The sequence below is a fragment of the Colletotrichum abscissum genome, assembly GCF_030869225.1.
Source record: "Colletotrichum abscissum strain IMI 504890 chromosome Unknown Scaffold_2.1, whole genome shotgun sequence".
Taxonomy (NCBI): Eukaryota; Fungi; Ascomycota; class Sordariomycetes; order Glomerellales; family Glomerellaceae; genus Colletotrichum; species Colletotrichum abscissum.
The window spans coordinates 1,852,537-1,870,399 of NW_026850098.1; the positions used below are offsets into that span (position 1 = coordinate 1,852,537).

At 52.1% G+C, this 17,863-nt stretch overlaps 3 protein-coding genes across 3 annotated transcripts; 2 read left to right on the forward strand and 1 right to left on the reverse strand.

The window, feature by feature from the left end:
* Positions 1-940: 940 nt before the first annotated feature.
* CABS01_01265 (uncharacterized protein) lies at positions 941-3,170 on the reverse strand (the record flags this gene model as incomplete). Its single annotated transcript, XM_060534645.1, has 2 exons — positions 941-2,891; positions 2,962-3,170. The coding sequence occupies 2 exons, from the start codon at positions 3,168-3,170 to the stop codon at positions 941-943; spliced, it is 2,160 nt and encodes a 719-aa protein (XP_060401723.1).
* Positions 3,171-6,489: 3,319 nt separating this feature from the next.
* CABS01_01266 (uncharacterized protein) lies at positions 6,490-9,927 on the forward strand (the record flags this gene model as incomplete). Its single annotated transcript, XM_060534646.1, has 3 exons — positions 6,490-7,224; positions 7,312-7,945; positions 7,997-9,927. 3 exons carry the CDS (start codon positions 6,490-6,492, stop codon positions 9,925-9,927), a joined length of 3,300 nt encoding a protein of 1,099 aa, XP_060401724.1.
* A 1,783-nt stretch (positions 9,928-11,710) lies between these two features.
* CABS01_01267 (cell differentiation family protein) lies at positions 11,711-13,024 on the forward strand (the record flags this gene model as incomplete). The annotated part of the gene is made up of 4 exons (XM_060534647.1): positions 11,711-12,143; positions 12,198-12,353; positions 12,412-12,787; positions 12,841-13,024. The coding sequence occupies 4 exons, from the start codon at positions 11,711-11,713 to the stop codon at positions 13,022-13,024; spliced, it is 1,149 nt and encodes a 382-aa protein (XP_060401725.1).
* Between the last annotated feature and the right edge of the window lie 4,839 nt (positions 13,025-17,863).

Consider the following 17,863-nt stretch of genomic DNA (forward strand, 5'->3'; position numbering starts at 1 on the left):
GGAACAGTTTATGGGCTATCTTACTGCGACTACAAAGTTGCTTGAGCACCCCTTTGAGGGTGGGGAACTACTTGCTGTTGTACCCAGACTAGGTACCTGAAGGCTGACGGAGGGAGATGGTTGGTGCAGCCAACGAACGCACCTCGGAGGCCCAGCGCGCCCGTAAAAATGGACGTAGCCCAGGTATCGTTATGAGATATTGCTTACCTTCCTCACAACCATTTTCCTTCTAGATGATGGCCAACAAAATTCAAGGCAAGTCACCATGTCATTAGACACATGCTTGGCCATTGGGATGTTATCGCGGGGCTTTCATGCATCGAAATAACATGTGATGACCTCACGTGCTATGCCGATAGTCTAGTCTGACGCTCCGAACACCTGCAGTGTCGACTTCCCTTACCGCTACGGTAGCTATAGCACAAACATAGGCATATGTGTAAAGCTGTATGAAGAAACTACTAGTAGGAAGGTCTAGATTGCCCGCGGCGCCCGGTTCCAAGATAGTGTCGTTTCCCCATCTCATCTAGCAAATGCATTGCCCATGCTTTTATGCCCAACATAACTGAGTTCCTGCCCGCTGTGTATTATGATTCCGAGCATGGCAGCACTTTCTTGGAATACCCCAGGTTCCTCAGCTCTATCGGCATCTATTGTTGGCCCTGTGGTATAAACGATTGTGAACTTTCAAAGCGCGATTTTCTTACGGAGGCATTTCAGTCAATCCCCGTATCTCGGCTTCCGCGAATACATCCAAAGCCGGTATGTGGAGCACCCGCCCTTCCGGTCCTGTGCTGCAAACAGCTTGCTATATTCCTTGAGAGTCTAAGTCGAAGGTGATGGGTTTTGTATACCAGCAAGGCCCCTCTGCGAAGTATGGCTCTAGGCTTTCTGGTATACGTCATGACGTCAGTCTCAGTGAAGACAGTTGATACTTACTTCATTCAGCCTCATCGCTGCTGTCACCAAAGATCGATTTGAAGACGTCGTTGCTTGGTCGCGAGACCTCGCCGGCCTCGCTTCCGAGCTTTGAGATGTCGGCCGTCTGCGTCGACAACTGCTTCGCCATATCGAAACCCAGCATGTCATCCATATCTGAGTTCGTTTCACGACTGAGCGGTTCGTGAGGTGTGACCTCACTCGCAGGTACTCCGTAGGAAGTCTTATGAGGCTCTAATGGAAATGCCGCATCTGAATCTGGTTGCGAATGAGCCGGGGGCCGGACATTGAACCGCTTGCACAGTAATCTGGTGGGAAAGAAGTCTGCAGTCAGCCTCGTCATGCGCCCATACATTCCCATCTTGGCCGCCGTTTCAATATGATCTGCCTGCCCAACTGGCCTCGGGACCTGCTGCGCATTGTGAGTAGAGCCTGCGTCTACGCCCTCCCCAGACCCAGTCGAAGCTGTCGTGAACCGTGTTGCCATAAAGCCCGTCATTGGCTTGAATAGCCGAGCACACCCGTAAAACTCTTCGATCTCCTTAACATAGTCATCTTCGGTCATGCCTGAAGGCTTGAGAGGAGCTGAACCCCCGAATCCCGCGGCATCCTGTAGATACAGTCGATATCTTGCCTGCTTGGCCTCGTTGTTTGCATAAGGCCCTCCTGTGCCTGATCCTCGACTCATTGCGGCAATGGCCGTCTCTTTGGCCAAGACAGGTATGTTCCCTAGCATATCCTGTAACTTTTGCTCTGCCGTGCGCGCATACTCTGCGGGAATCTCGCCTTTAGCGGGGGGAAGATTTTTTCTCCCAGTGGCCGCGGCCAGTCGCTCGCGAGCAGCGGATGACATGTAGTCAAAGATTGATTTGCCAGGCAACGTCGACTCACCCAGGAGCAGCGCGCGAGATCTGGGATCATGTTGAGCCGTCTTGGCAGCGTCTGCTGTTGAGATGTACACTGCTGTTGTGTTCCCACCGACAGGGCGCTTCGTTGATATCCAGTGATCGGGTACGGTTGGGGGACGATATGACACCGCGAGTTGTCCAGTCAGCCGAGACTCTGTACTGCGGCCAAGGGCGAATCCCTTGAGCGGCAGCTTGCCGTCAAGACATCGTTTCTGGCCATAGGCATTTGCCGACGAGGATTTGGCGATGAAGACTGGTTTCGACCCCACGGTGGGGTTCGCAGACAGACTAGCTGGTTGCCTCTTCTTCTTCCTACTTTTGTCTCCACCTAGAACTCGATTGTATGATATTCGTGGCCCAATATCGTACGGATCTTCGTCATCTGAGCCGGTGTCATTCAGTATGCCCACACCCAACCCCCCACGCGGCGCTGCCTGGACTGGCTTTCCTGTCCTGCGTGAGATGCCGAGTGCGGGTTGGAGGCCATCCGAGAGTTCATTGCCGTTGCTCGCCTCGTCATCCACGCCAGATTGATCTCGACTCGCCCGTATGATGCCTGGACCAGATAGCTGTGAGAGTTTTTGCTCTCCTGTGAAACCCAAGCCTTGGCGGTTTCGCTTGCGATCGAACTCTATCATGTTGACATCATCTGGAGCGAACAAGTGGGTGTTTCCACTGGTTACATCTTGAGTGCTGGTCATGATACCCAGGCGAGCGGTCCGCCGTACTTTGGGGCCAATGCCCTGCCCGTCCTTCCAGCCCATCTTCCTCAAAAGCTTGAGGCCCATGGTATCGCCATAAGCTCTCGCTAAACCAGTGGAATCGTTCGCGTGACGTCTGTCATGGCTAGAAGCTCCGAGAGAGGAAAACGGATCAGTTGTCTGGATGTTCTGAGTGGCAGCGGTATCTGCGAGATCCTCTTCGTCCATGTAATCCTCTGGCCGTTGTCGGCTCATACGTGGCTCGTTTTTTTGACGGTTTGTGCGACTTGAGACGAACGTAGATGGCGTCCATCCTTCTTTGGAGCCAACGGTGTTGAAGTATCTGGGTTCCTTATGTCAGTCAAGTGATGACTGAGTTTGATTCAGTGCCGGGGGTCTTGTGGGAGACAAACCCTGCACTCCATCCACCTGTAAAAGCGCCGTGAAGACGTCGCCTTCCGTGTTCATCCCTTACTTCCTGCTTATGTACTGGGATGTAGGCGCCATCATCGCGCACTTCCGGGCCAAGTGGCGGGAGAGGGGTGCCAAAGGCGACGTGTACGGCGGCTTCATCGTGCAAGTCAGCCTCGTAAGTAGCATGCGACCTCTTGCTACGCGACATGTAATGACGACGGTGAACGATTTTGTAGGCTTTCGTAGCTAGTCAATGTGTCGCTGCCTACATTCGCTTAGACGAATCGAGCGGACGCCTGCGTAAGATACGTCAGGTTTGCGGTAGGAAATAAGGCAATCGGGTGGAAGGACCTTGACATTGACAATGTCGGAAGCTTAGGGCCCAGAGGTTAGGTGAAATACCTGCCTAGGTCGGAACCTAAGGTACCTAGGTAGGTAGGCAAAGGTGGATTTGCTATCGATAAGATACGATAAGATAAGAGCTCGATCCGCTATCTCAACCTACCTAAGGTACCTGTAATTAGAGGTTGATTAGTTACGGTACCTAAGGTAGGTAAAGACCTGTACCTTCAAAGATATCTTGAGTGCCTCACTACCTCAGTCATGGACAGCGCATGGCGGCTTTTCATTGCGTAAAGTAGAACGGATACCTGAAGGTAGCGCAATACATTGAGCTTATTAGTCACGGATGGTGTAAAGGGAAAGAGTGCGGTTGAACTTGTCTATCACCTCTGGGAAGGTTCTTGCAGTGTAGCGAATAGTCTTGAAGGATCGACAATGCTCAGGTCTACAATTGAAATGCGGGAAAGGGGACAAACAGCAAGGTGGATCTCGCGATGCTTGTTTCGCAGTCCCAATCTTTCCTCGCAGCCGTTGCCCGGTATAGAGTACAGTCATCTACCATTGAGCATAGCTGCATTTTCGATTCTCACGAACGCGTGTTGTCACGTAATTTGGCTCTAGCGTGCGCTTGGTGGATGCTGGGAAAGGTGCTGCCCCGCCTATGGTTCTGTACGTGTACTTTGTACTTGATCAGCATGGCTGAGGGTGGGATGACATGCTAAACAAAAGATGACCGCGAATGCCCGTGTTAAGCAACTGTACGTAACCACGAGCCATCTCCCATCCTATAATGAGGTGTTGCAGTCCCGGTCTATATAGCACCCACACCGTGATTGATAAAGAACCGGAAGCTAGGGCAAGCTGGGATAGGAATCAAAGGGTACTTGGACTCTGCTCTGCATCAATCTCGGTCCAGAGACTCTTGGCTGCATCCGTACGGATACCGGTATTCTTGTCTTGGAAATAGACCTCGTCTGGTTCCTCCTGCTTGCTCTTGGGTACCTGACTGCTATGTAGGGAAGTCCGTGCAGTTGTTGCTCGGCCTGGCCTAGACCCAGGTCGTCCGTGATTCCTCTAGTTACATGTACTTCATCGTCGGTGTATTCACGAATACCTACCATGCTAAGGTACCGTGTTACTTCGTACCTAACCCTGCTCTGTCTTTTAACTAAGGTAGGCCCAATCATATCACACTCTGGGAGTCGGGACTGGCATTGGGCAACTGCTCCAAATTGAACGCGGATACCCGATTTAATCATATCCAGATGCTGATCAGCGCGGCTTGATGTCCTCCAGGGCCCTAGTATCGTGTGCGAGACTCGAACGTAGAGCCGGTACGTAGCCCCCTGCTTGTCTCTTTCAGAGATCCGGAGATTCTACGGATAAATCTACGGCGCATCGTGGAGTTCTTCCCTGATGCTGTCCGAATATCCGACTCAAGGAATAAGTTGCCGCATGGTTGCTCAATGTTCCCTTCCTGTCTTGGCTTGTCTCGCTTGAGATACCTTGAGGTACGGACTTTCCAGGCAGCGTGCCTAGGTTGGTCAGCACGGCCTGGTGAGGACTGGACGTTCTGTCCGAGGTACCCACGTAGTACGTTCCATACCGAAGGCAGGGCAGGGGACGTTGTGAACCTTGGGCCCTGGCAAAGAAGGCTCTGCGACCAAATGAATCCGAGGTTCTCCAGCGCGGGGTCTGCATTCCTATCCACGGCGTCTGTCGTCATCTCTGATGGACTTGCTTTTGTCTAACTCGTTTCTGCCATCCTCAGCCCAATTTACCAGAGGATGGGATGTGAGGTATTAGATATCCGTGTCCGTAGATGCAGATAGCCAGACACAGGCATTCTACGGATACATCGTACCTCACTATTCGAATTTGGAGCGCCTGCCACCCGACACTAATTTCCCAAGGTGCAGAAAGATGCGTGCCCCCTGACGTCCGAGGCAAGGTAATGTGAGGTAGGTCGACATGGCACCACGCCAACAATGAGGTGGCTTGCCCCGTCAAACAAAGACACTGGAAAAGGAGATCTCATGTCGACCTCGCTCACAAATACTATACCTTGGCAACATGGAAAATCTAGTTCAACCCAATGCACGTGCCATCAGTAACGAAGTGGCCATGTCTATTCATACCTATTTCAGGTACCTATCGTAGAGTATTGGGGGCTTGGCCGGGTATCGCTGGGGGGTTGCCAGTTGAAAGCGAGAGGCATTCGCAAGTAAGGCAGGTACGGATGGATACCTTACCTGACCTGGAACCTGACGGTAAGGCACCTAAGAAGGTCAGGTAAGGCAAGGCAGGCAACCGATAAGCGCCGGGCAAACACAACTTGAAGTCTTGAACAACTTAAGACAAGGTACCAGAAGTTGTAATCCGACTTTCTACCTACCTTACTCAAGTTTTCCACAATTCTTCTCTCCTTCTACAGATAATGTATTGCTTTCCCCGCCCTTTCAAGGTCATCCTCACTCCCATGCTTCTTTTGCGTGCAAACACACACAGACAGCATTCACGCCCGCACACCCGCATCAGACGAGACTGAACGTCTGCCTTCCTTGCTTTGCCTGGTGTGGATACCTCAGCTCTCAAATCATCCTTGCAGGGGTTGTTCACTGCCGCTCACTCTTGAGTTTCTATGAGTCTTGTTGCGCACACCTCCTCTCTCCCCCGCCTGCCACTGCGAATACTCTTCAACCATTTGTCGCTGTTTTCTCCCCCCCTCTCTCTCTCTCTCTTTCATTCACTCTCTGTGCGTCTGACCGCTCGTCTGCTTCGGTGCCTCATCCCCGACAAATTTCTACTTTCGCTTCAGACAGTGCAGCGCTTGCCCTCCTCAGTACCTCGACTCCTAGCCCCCCCTCCCTCACTCTCCTCCACTCCCCTTCAACCATACGGACACCTTATTCTTGTTTGGAAGACTTGGTTGAAGTAAGCAGTGGAGCCGGTGGTTCCCCAGCCCCCCCATACCTTCCTTACTCCGTACTTACCCTCCCATCCCATCCCATCCCATCCTGAAAGTGTCCTACCGTACCTGACCTCACTGTTCGGTCCACGTTCTGCCTCTCCCCCTCTCGTGTCGCCAGAGGAGCCGGAAACTGTGCCAGCGTCAGTGCCAGTGCCAGTGCCAGTTCACACAGCGAACCCTCGCAGTGTCACACCCCCGTTTCCTCTCTCCTGCAATGACAACAGCAATCCCGGCCACCACTGATCTGCCAGCACATCCTCCTCCCCAGGCTCCCCTTCCTCTGTCTCGCTCTCAATCTCAATCCCAATCTCAACCATCGACTGCGCACCGCTCCCTCTCCACCCGAACCCGGCCTCCTGTCTCCGCCTCTGGCTCTGGTCCTCCTTTACAGCGTGGCTCCTCCACCTCCAATCAACAACACAACCACCACCAGCGCCGTCACCAATACAGCGGGAGCGAGCAACTCCAACACCGCTCTCACTCTCGACAACCTTCCTCCACCTCCGCCACCGTTCCTGCTGCTGTCGCTTCCGCTGCCTCAGCTGCTTCTCGTTTTGCTCAAGACATCCCCCCACGACATGAGTATGAAACACCAGAAGTAGTCCTTCACTCCAAGCGAAACGCCCCAAGCCAACACCCGCCCTCATCGACCCGCGCCGACGCCTCGCGTCCCCAGCGGCACAGCAGTACCAGATCAAATCATCGATACAATCACGCTGCCGACATGCCCGCGAGCACCGCAGTTGCCAACAACGCCGGGCCTGCTCCTGTCAGCAACCATGGCGGGCCCGATCCCCGGAGCCCAGGCGCACCCACTACCTCGAAGCACACGAGTAGATCACGCACCACGATACCAACCCCATCTGGAAAATGGATCTTGGGCAAAACAATCGGTGCTGGTAGCATGGGAAAGGTGAAGCTGGCCCGTAAAGAGGATACAGGCGAGCAGGTATGTTTCTTCCCCCTCCCATGGCGTACCGTGCTTATCGGCCCAAACGTGTCGTGCTTGCTAACCTATGCTCCTCTCTAATCGCAGGTCGCCTGCAAGATTATTCCCCGTGGCTCAACGGAAGATACACAACATCAGACTCGAGCGGACAAGGAGAGAGCGGACCAATCTAAGGAAATCAGGACCGCCCGAGAGGCCGCCATCGTCACTCTCTTGAGCCATCCCAACATCTGCGGTATGCGAGACGTTGTGCGCACCAACTACCATTGGTACATGCTCTGCGAGTACGTCAATGGCGGCCAGATGCTTGACTACATCATTTCGCACGGCAAGTTGAAGGAGAAGCAAGCCCGCAAGTTCAGCCGTCAAATCGCCAGCGCTCTTGACTATTGTCACCGGAACAGCATTGTCCACCGAGACCTCAAGATCGAAAATATTCTCATCAGTAAAAATGGAGACATCAAGATCATTGATTTCGGGCTTAGCAATCTGTTTGCTCCACGTGGTCATCTCAAAACTTTTTGCGGCAGCCTTTACTTCGCTGCCCCGGAGCTACTTCAGGCGAGAGCCTATACCGGGCCCGAGGTGGACGTATGGAGTTTCGGCATCGTTCTTTACGTTTTGGTGTGTGGAAAGGTGCCCTTTGACGACCAGAGTATGCCTGCCCTACACGCCAAAATCAAAAAGGGGTTGGTGGACTATCCAAGTTGGCTCTCAAGTGGTAAGTTGCTCAGACTCGTACTGCGTCTGGTCTCCATCTAACCTGATGCAGAATGCAAGCACCTGCTATCTCGGATGCTTGTAACGGATCCCAAGCAACGTGCAACCATGCAGGAAGTCATGGTCCATCCGTGGATGACGAAGGGTTACAACAGCCCATTGGACAACGGATTACCTCCACGAGAACCCCTCTCTCTCCCTTTGGACACCGATGTTGTCAATGCCATGACTGGATTCAATTTTGGCTCACCAGACGCCATCAAGGCCCAGCTGGAACGGACAATCGAGTCTGAGGAATACCAACGCGCAGTCAAACTCTATCAGCGCGAAAAAGAGCTCCCTCAGCCTGCCAAAGACGTTGAGAAAAAGCGCGGCTTTGGCTTTGACTTTTACAAGAGGAGGAACTCAGGCACCAGTCGCGACACGTTGACGGCTCCTAGTTCTGAGGCCCTCCAGCTCGGCAACGATCCTCTCAACGCCTTCAGTCCGTTGGTCTCGATCTACTACCTGGTACGAGAAAAACAAGATCGCGATCGTGTTGAGAAGAACCCCGGAGCTGCCAGTGCTCATAAGGAGAAGGAGAAGCCTGCAATCCCGGAGATTACACCGCCGCAGGAGGCTCATACCAACTCCTCTACTTACGAAATGCCCGGCGAACGGGTCACGGGCGGCCGTTCTCGTCCTCGCGCAAGGACTCACGGTGAAGACGAAGCTCCCGACACCGTGAAGAACTCTCAACTTTCACCAACAACGCCCCTTTCCCCAGAGGTACCGCCCGAGCCGCTCCCAAAGAAGGAGAGTACCGCTGCAGGCATCCTCCGTCGCTTCAGTACTCGAAGACGCCGGGATCCGGAAAGGTCGGATAGAGATCGATCTCATCCGCCTGTAGTCCAGGTTCACTCACCCTCCGAGGCCCCTCCTGCACCGATGCCCCGGAAAAGCTTCAGCATACGTCGCGGCAGACGGGAACGAGAAGAACCGGACCCTCTCCCGCTCAGATCCGGTAGCAGTCAGCCACAGCACGGTGATCTTCTTAGCCCTCCTTTATCGGCCGGAGGTCAATCGTCACGGCGCAAAGGTTTGGGCCGATCTACAAGCGTAAATTCTGCAGACTTGCGTCGCCGTGGGTCGACGCGGACACCAAAAGAGCCACCGCCGACGAGCGGCTCAGACCAATCTACGGCCACCGATCGACCACCGCCTGCGTCTAGAGACAGCCAGCAAACACGGGCTGCATCCATGAGAGCGAAATCACTCGGTCATGCCAGGCGCGAGAGTATTCAGCAGCGCAGGCTTCGCCGGGAGGAAGCTCGAGAGGCTAACGTGCCGGAGGAAACGGATCAAGAGCAAGGCGACCAGAGTGGCGTGTCCACCGACAGACTGGACAGCTCAGACTTGGCTAAGCCCGTTTTCCTCAAAGGCTTGTTTAGCGTTTCAACTACTTCTACCAAGAACGTCACAGAGATCCGGGCGGATATCAAGCGGGTGCTCAAGGGCCTAGGAGTCGACTACACCGAGATCAAGGGTGGCTTCTTGTGCAAGCATACACCCAGCATTGACCTCAAGAAAGTACCAGAGGTTCCCGGTAGCCCGGGACAAGCGCCACCAGGTCACAGGAGACGCTTCAGTTTTGGGGCAATCAGAGGTGGCGACCGGGAACGAGAAGACTTGCCAGCAACTGAACGAGGACCGAGTACGCCGCGTGGCTCTGGGCGTACTGAGGCAGATCACAGTTACTCCAACTCGGACGTCTCGGTTGATAGTGTCTCGCGGGAAGCGGGAGTGTCATCCAGAAGAGTACCCGGCGAGACGAGCACTCACGTTCAGAGTGATCTTGGCGGAAGCATGGTCCTCGAGTTTGAGATATTCATTGTCAAGGTCCCGTTGTTGTCTCTTCACGGAATCCAATTCAAGCGACTGGTGGGAAACACGTGGCAATACAAGAACATGGCCGATCAGGTTTTGAGGGAGCTTCGTCTTTAGATGGGGCGGAAGCGTTCAGATGAAAAGCGCGGAGAACATATGTGGTCAAGGATTAGCTCCGATTTGGGAGCCCGACTCCGGGATACCAGAGCGGGTGGAGGGTATCGAGGGCAAACAATCTCATCGTACGACCTTTTTGACCTTTAAGTTATTTGTTTTCTTTTCTCGGTCGCCTCGGCGTCAATCGAGGTGTTTTAGTAGCCAACTGCCAGTCAGTAAGCACCTTTCTGCCTTGGCGAAGGAACGGCATTACTTGAATAGGTGTCCATCGATGCATGCAGCGGCGGTTGGGTAATGTCAACTAATTCAAATAGGTGAACGTGTATAGAGAAGTTTAGAGACGATAATTATGTGTACGTATGTGCGTGCACTTGGTTCTTTCTGAAACCAGCTGGCCGTATAATTTGCTACTCCGTCTACGCTACATCGGTGTTAGGGCAGAGATGGTTCAAGTCAGTAGCTATCACTCAGCCATTGGATGCCGGCAAGCATGAGATATCCGGAGGCTCCACGAGGAGGGCTATTGGGATTCTGCTGGATGTAGCTTAGAATTATGATGTTGGCGCGGACAGGCGCGTCAGCCCAATATGAGCAATGGGCAATGATCATCCTTCTCTACGTTGCTGGGCAGACTCGGAAACTTGGAGACATGACCAGCCAAAGTGACTTCCCTCTATGTAAGTTGAATCCATAATACTCCGCACCAAAGAGCCTATTTCAGGACTTGAGCCGCACGGGCAACCGCGACATTGAACGCAGAAAGCTATGACAGCAATTTCGGTCCGGTCTTACAAGTCTCCTAAGCACACCGGTCACATTGAGGCCAGGCGTGACACTGGACTGCCGCTTCCTCCTCTCCTATACCTAGGTCTTCTATGTTGTGGAATGTAGGTACTTCATGCTGGCCAAGGTAAGGTCATTGGAGAAAGGAATTTAAGCAATCACCTAGTCATTGCTATATGCTGTGCTATGTGCCCCCTGTCATTATAGGATTGCCTTGCTCTCCAGCCTTAAGTTAAGGCGATGTATGAGAGGCACCTTATGTGGTCGAAGGACAGGCAGCTTAGGTAAGTACACGCCAGTCAGGAGGGGGGGGGGGACTTGGGGTGATTCAAGGTGAGAAAGTAGGTAAGAACAAGAGCAACGGTGCTGACTAACCCGCCCTGATGCTGGTCTAGGTAGTTGCGCGCTATTTCATCCATGCCCGTGCATGGGGCACCTGTGCTCCCTGCCTCCAACGCTCTCCATAGATACACCTGACCTTAGCCTGACTACCGACCAATTACCTAACCCTGTCTCGCCTTGCCTTCCTCTGTGTGTGCCTCATCCTCTCAACCTTCCCTGCCCAGTTTATTGTTCACAACCTCGACCCTGATTGAGTACGCACATTTGTCACCTTGACTACGAAGCACCCGCCAAAGGTTTGAAGTTCGCGCCACCACGAAATAACGACGGCTCAATTTTCGGGCCCTTGAACCCATTACGAATCTGCGATTAAGTCTTCCAACGGCCTCGCGCGCAAGAGCCCAAAGCCCAAATCGCCCCCCCGCGAAGTTGACATCCTCGATCCGCCGCCGCCCGCCGCCCACAGATCAACACTCCGACGAAGTACTGCAGCTCATCGTCGTTCCTGTTGCTGAAGTGCTATTTGGAGAAGATTTCTCATTAGGAAACTGCGATAGAAATACTTAGCTACGATCGGTGCAGTGGCTTCCATCGTTTCAACACCACACATATTCGTCGAGAACATACTCTGTGAAGCACACGGATCTGGGATTCGAAGATGATGCCCGCTCAGCACGTTTACGGACACCATCAGTTTAATCCACAGACTGACTCGGCATGGATGCATCAGCAGTCTAATCAACATCACCATGCTCAGCAAGCTGCTGCTGCCGCCGCTTCTGCCGTACAGCAGCAGCAACAGCAGCAACAGCAGCAGCAGCAGCAGCAACAACAACAACAACAACAACAGCAGCAGCAGCAGCAGCAGCAGCACTACAATAGACTTGCTAGTGGGCATTCTGCGGTTCCATCTCTTGGCAATGCGCATGCCCCGGAAGGCAGCCACGACAATATATCCGAGGACAATCGAAGAACAATGGCTTACATTGCTGATCTGCTCAGCGAGAGCACCCGTGAGGCAGCTCTTCTGGAGCTGAGCAAGAAGCGAGAACAGGTTCCCGAGCTTGCGCTCATATTGTGGCATTCGTTCGGTAAGCTTTCATGTCTGGAGACCAGTATGACTGACGCATACTAAACCCACGTAGGAGTCATGACATCGCTACTACAGGAGATCATCTCGGTCTACACTCTCTTGAACCCTTCGCAACTCACTGCTGCGGCTTCCAATAGGGTATGCAACGCGCTAGCACTTCTTCAGTGTGTTGCCTCCCACAATGATACGCGCACGTTGTTTCTTAATGGTACGCCGTCCAGGTGATCCCCTTAAATATTACCTGTCCCTGAGCTCACATCTCTCAGCCCATATTCCTTTATTCCTATATCCCTTCCTCAACACGACCTCGAAATCGAGACCTTTCGAATACCTACGCCTGACGTCGCTAGGCGTCATTGGCGCCCTCGTCAAGAACGACTCTTCCGAGGTCATCAACTTTTTGCTCACCACAGAGATCATTCCTCTCTGCCTACGTATTATGGAGACAGGCTCAGAGCTGAGCAAAACTGTGGCGATTTTCATTGTGCAAAAGATCTTATTGGACGACAATGGGCTCAACTACATTTGCGCTACCTACGAACGCTTTTACGCGGTGGGCACTGTCCTCAGCAACATGGTCGCTCAACTCGTCGAGCAGCAGACAGCTCGGCTTCTGAAGCACGTTGTCAGATGCTTTCTCCGGTGAGTTCTTCGATACAAGTCGATTGGGCCAGCCTCTCACTAATGCCGCATAGATTGAGCGACAACGCGCGCGCGCGCGAGGCTTTGCGCCAGTGCCTCCCAGAACCCCTCCGAGATGCGACCTTTTCTTCGGTACTTCGAGACGACGCTGCGACCAAGAGATGTTTGGCCCAGCTCCTTATAAACCTGTCAGACAATGTCGTCGAACCGACCCAAGGGGGGCACCCTGGTCTTTGAGGAAAGGCCAGGGATACCTGACATATTGTAAACGTTCTGGGGCCAACATAGACTCATGCATAACTCGGCGACTTGGAGGTCAGTGATTTCATCGGAAAACGCAAAGCATCGTAGACGTATTGATACCCGCTTTCTCTGCCCAGATGGGGGCATATCAGGCTGATCTGGGATGCATCTTCAACTTGCGCGGACTCTCTTTCTCTCTTTTTCTCTCTTCATATGTAGCATCGAAAAGGCAGGGGACAAAAGCAAGGGTTTCTTTTCTCGTTTGGTATTGGCGATGGGGTTGTGTCATTTTGATTATACGGTAAGGAGCAGGCGGACCTGGAACTGGCGCCGGAGGCTGGGGATGACGTCTCGGGCTTTATGGACACGGCTCAAAGATTTCTGTTGCTAACATACTTCCTATCCGGGGTCGCGCATGGTAGTATTGGCTTCAGTCGGGCGGTATACTTGTATGAACTGTTCTTCTTGGCAGTGTGGTAGGGGTTGTCATGCCACATGGCTTGACCTACCCGTGTATGTGTAGAGGCTCAGGTCCATGAATCCAATTTTTTCAACTCATTACCTGTTCCCCAACGATGCTTTCCAGTGCTCTCCGACATTCAGGTGAGTGATGTACCCGTCAGATAAGACGATGTCTCCGCAATGAATTTCCTGGCCATCTAGCTTAAATCATTGCGGGATAGCATGACAGCTGTGCGGGGGTGAGGGAGAGGTACCAGGCAGAGATTCACAGACCCAGACACTCCTACTCGACTTTGGATGCATGATGAAGGCTTTCTGAGCGTGACCACAGACAGTTTTGCTCGTTGTTACATGCTGGGAACGTCGGCAGCGACGTCGCGGGCCGCTTGGATGTATTCTGCTCGAATCTTGGCAATTCGGTGCAGCGTGACTCACCTCGGTGCCTGCAAAGGTCAAGTCGTCACCCTCTCAAGGTAGAGAAGGCGCGTTGAGGTAAGGGGGCCACTCTATCGGAGTAGGCATTTTCTGTAACTTACCTCTTCCTTTCTTCTTCTCTCTTCTTTCCCCTTCTTTCAACCTCGCAACCTCATAGCAAATCTTCGCACAAACAACTTTTTGGCCATTCGCATCACGTTCCGGCATTCAAATCATGTCAACATTTTCCAAAGCCTCTATGGCTCCTTTGGAAGCTTTTATTGAGCTCAAAACAAAGCCAACACCAAGTTTGAGTTCGCTGCTCTCCGAAGGCCCATCGAAACGTTCTACGAGCAGCATCAACGTGATACCGAGAGTGTTCAGACTCTATACTATATTCCCCCAGCGTTACGGGAGACGGTCAGCAGGCTCAGCCGGGACATCAATCAAATTAGACAGGTTTTAATCACTTAGCATCTAACAAGTTCGTGTCCCCTCCAGACATTCACGAGGAAACATTCACTATCAACAACATGCAGAGAAACAAACGATTAATGGCGCAAGGCAAACTTTAATGCAGTGAAACAGTTCGGACTCCAAACAGAGCTCCATGCACCGATGAACCCCACCACCCACGGGTGCAATAGAGTGGTTGTTCCCGGCAACACCGCTGGGAAGCCTAGGACCTGGAGTATCCAATGGTCATAGGAAAGCCACATGTAGGACATCGATTATCTCCTTATTACATGCCTTTGAGCCGGTGTTGCCTTGGTTTTTACTGCGAATGCGCTGGAAATGATGAGTTCAAGACGACAAGTCTCTATGTGAGGAGGATCTATAGTCTCTAATAAACTTATCTATAGTACCCTTGACCTTATTACTAAAGCTACCTATCGTCAATCTACTATACCTCCCCGTATACACATACAAAAGCCTAATGTAATAGAAATAACAAGGACAGGAGGGATCCATTGAGTGTCTTTTGTGTTTTGTACTCGATGGCAGTTGAAGTCAACGGATGAGCTCAATCAGATCGGTGGCCGATTGGCAAAACGGGCAGGGTGTCGCACTGGGTCTGGTCATGTTCTCAGGAATTACAGATTAGTGGTCAGCCTCTCGGCTTCTTTATATGAAATCAGTCAGAGATCTACCGGAAATGGTGAAGGAGGCAATATACGGCCAGACCTAGGCATCGGTAGTTGGACTTATCGTGAACGTCTGAGAGTTTACTACACTCGACGCAACAGCATATGCCCAGTAAGAATGGAGGCACACTTCCTTCGCCGTCCTCAATTCTATCGATTGTGACTCAAAGGGTACTACACAAGCCTCGCGAAGGGTTTCTCCGTGAGAATGTCTCAGTGATCAAGCATTCGACGGCTAAAGAAAACATGGAAAATTCGCCTCAACAGCTTGATCCCCGGCTGAGCTCAACAAACGAGCATCGTTATGCATTGAATTTTCGCATATTTCCTCTAGCATCAGCGGGTGACGGTAGTGGTTGGTTCTTCTCTCAATATTTCCAGCATAGAGTCGTTCTGTTTAACTTGGGATTCGAGGGGAAAGATTATTATTCTTTCTTGAATACTTCAGTTGGGTAGGGATGGGTGTATATGAAGGCTTTGACAAAGTGGCCTGGTCCGTCGTTGGGCTTGATTAGTTCAATAACGCTATGTACTCGAGCCTCGCATGTATTATGGACATCCTACGCAATTCCAGCATTCGTAGGTATTACTGGCGTTTATATGTTCATTCTACGTGTCTAACATCCAGTTATCCTGCTCAAGTTGCGGCACCAGTGAGTGGGCAATGAACAATTTCTTGGCAGTCACTTTGATTGGAACTTGAAAACAACAATCTAGCGATTAGAATTGGCTTAGGGGAGGTAGACGAGAAGCAGAAAATAAATGCCCGGTATTCTTCACAATGGCACACGATGTCTACGAGCCCCATACCTATGAATGTTTGTCCACGGGCAAGTAATGAGGGCACCTTTACTACATAGATACTTGTTTGGAGCCACATGATCCTAATACTTCTCGGACCTATGCTGACCCCTCGGAGGAAGAATGGAGGATTCCGTCAGCCCTACGGCCTAATGTATTCCCAATAGGGTTCTGAGGTAACTCAGCCACCAAAGACATGCTCCAGGAAACCGGGTCTCCCAATCACAAGGTCTGTCCGCTACCAAGTGCTCCCTCATGTCGCTATGAGAGGTAAACGGTTCAGAAGACCTTGATAGAGGTAGCTCTCTAAGAGTGAAATATCAACATATCGCATTTTATTTAACCATGACAGTGAGTTTGATAATTGAAGATGCTACCTATTACGGCAAAACGCCAGCAACTCAAGTTCTTTGCGCCGGCAGAAGCGTCCTCACGGCTCAGGATTCCTTGTTTGAGAAGTCAACAACTCTCACGAAGTGTCAGACTCCAAATCGCAGTGTTCGACGAGTAGTATGTGGAGATGGCCGGGAGAGCAAGTCTGTATCCGTGCCTGCCCCAGTTGGGACTGTGCAACGCAGCAGAGCTGAAATCAGAGCATACCCTTCCAAGGCAAAGTAGGAGATGAGGCTCAAAGAATGGCCCCCAGTCGACCAGACGAGTCTAGCATACGCTCGAAGCCTGATAGATTCCTCCATTTCTCACGTGGGGTCTAGAATACATCTGTTGGCGCGGATAGGCCGAAAGGCCCATGTGAAGCGAAGAGTGTGTGGAATTTCGTTCGGGGGCCTCGGGGCCTTTTGTGAGCCAAGCTCCTATTGGAGGCGAGTACGAAGACACTATAGGATGTCGGCGGAAGGATTGATCGTCACAGTTACCACGGGGCATCGTGGGCATGTCTGGGCCAGCGTGTGCGTCGTCGTGTGTGCGTGTTGGGCGCGCGCGAGTATTCAGTCAGAGAGAGCAAGGGGTAGAGTAAAGGAGCCAACTCTTCGACATCCAGGCCCAAAGACAAAGTCTATGAGCTTAGCCGGAAGGCTAGTCAGAGGCTTACAAACTCAGCCTTAAAATACACTTCCAATCATCTGCCGGAGCCTGGCGCTCCTCCACGCGGGCCATATTAGGCTCATAACCGATAGCCAATTTGGAATAGATGCATATTTCCCAGCCCCAAGGCAGTTATGACTGATTCGTCGCCACGCACGAAGGAAGGCAGTATGTTTCGTGTATTCAAGATTGCTCGAGGGTGAAGTAGACGAAGGTTGGGCGGAGATGGTTGTGTCATCGACAGCGGCAGCGATGATGGGCCTGCAGCTACCTACCTTGAGTGATGTAAACTCCGCCGCACTTTCCGTCGTGGATACAAGACATTGGCAACTTGTGCCTGCGTATTGGGGTCCAAAACGAACGGACCACGAGAACGTGTGACACAAGAGATGGAAGTAAAGTTAAGGATAGCGGACGCTATTCGCCAGCCCTACGAGCTTACGTCTCACTTTCCGTGACAAGTCCAACGGGCCCGGCTCACTTTCGTCCTCGTCGAATGAGTAGAGGAGGAAACGATGCCTTGTGTCCCGCCTCAAGTCTGCTGCCTGATATGCGCAAGGCGGCTACGTCGTTCATTGGGCTGCACTGTACCAAGAGACAAAATGTAGGTGCACCTCGAGTTCTCTAGATACCAATCTACAGTAGTGAGTGTCTTGCTAATTAATGGGCAATTATGAATCAATTCGACGGAGAGCCCACTAGTGAGTCAACCGCAAGCTTTTTCTCAAGGAACGAAATAGCATCCACTGCATTGAGGCAATATGGTAGGTAGATGGGTTCAAGGCCAGCTGTAGTTGACCATGAGACAAGTACCTGTAGTCCGCCAATACGGTACTAATCGAGCTAGTACGAAAACGGGCACCGTCTTCTCGAGTCACACAAAACGGTATGGGTTCCAAGGTTCCGAGGAAGGCGCAGTGCGGGTGCAGGTTCACTTGCAGTTGCAGGTTAGGTAGCGCACGGTGCA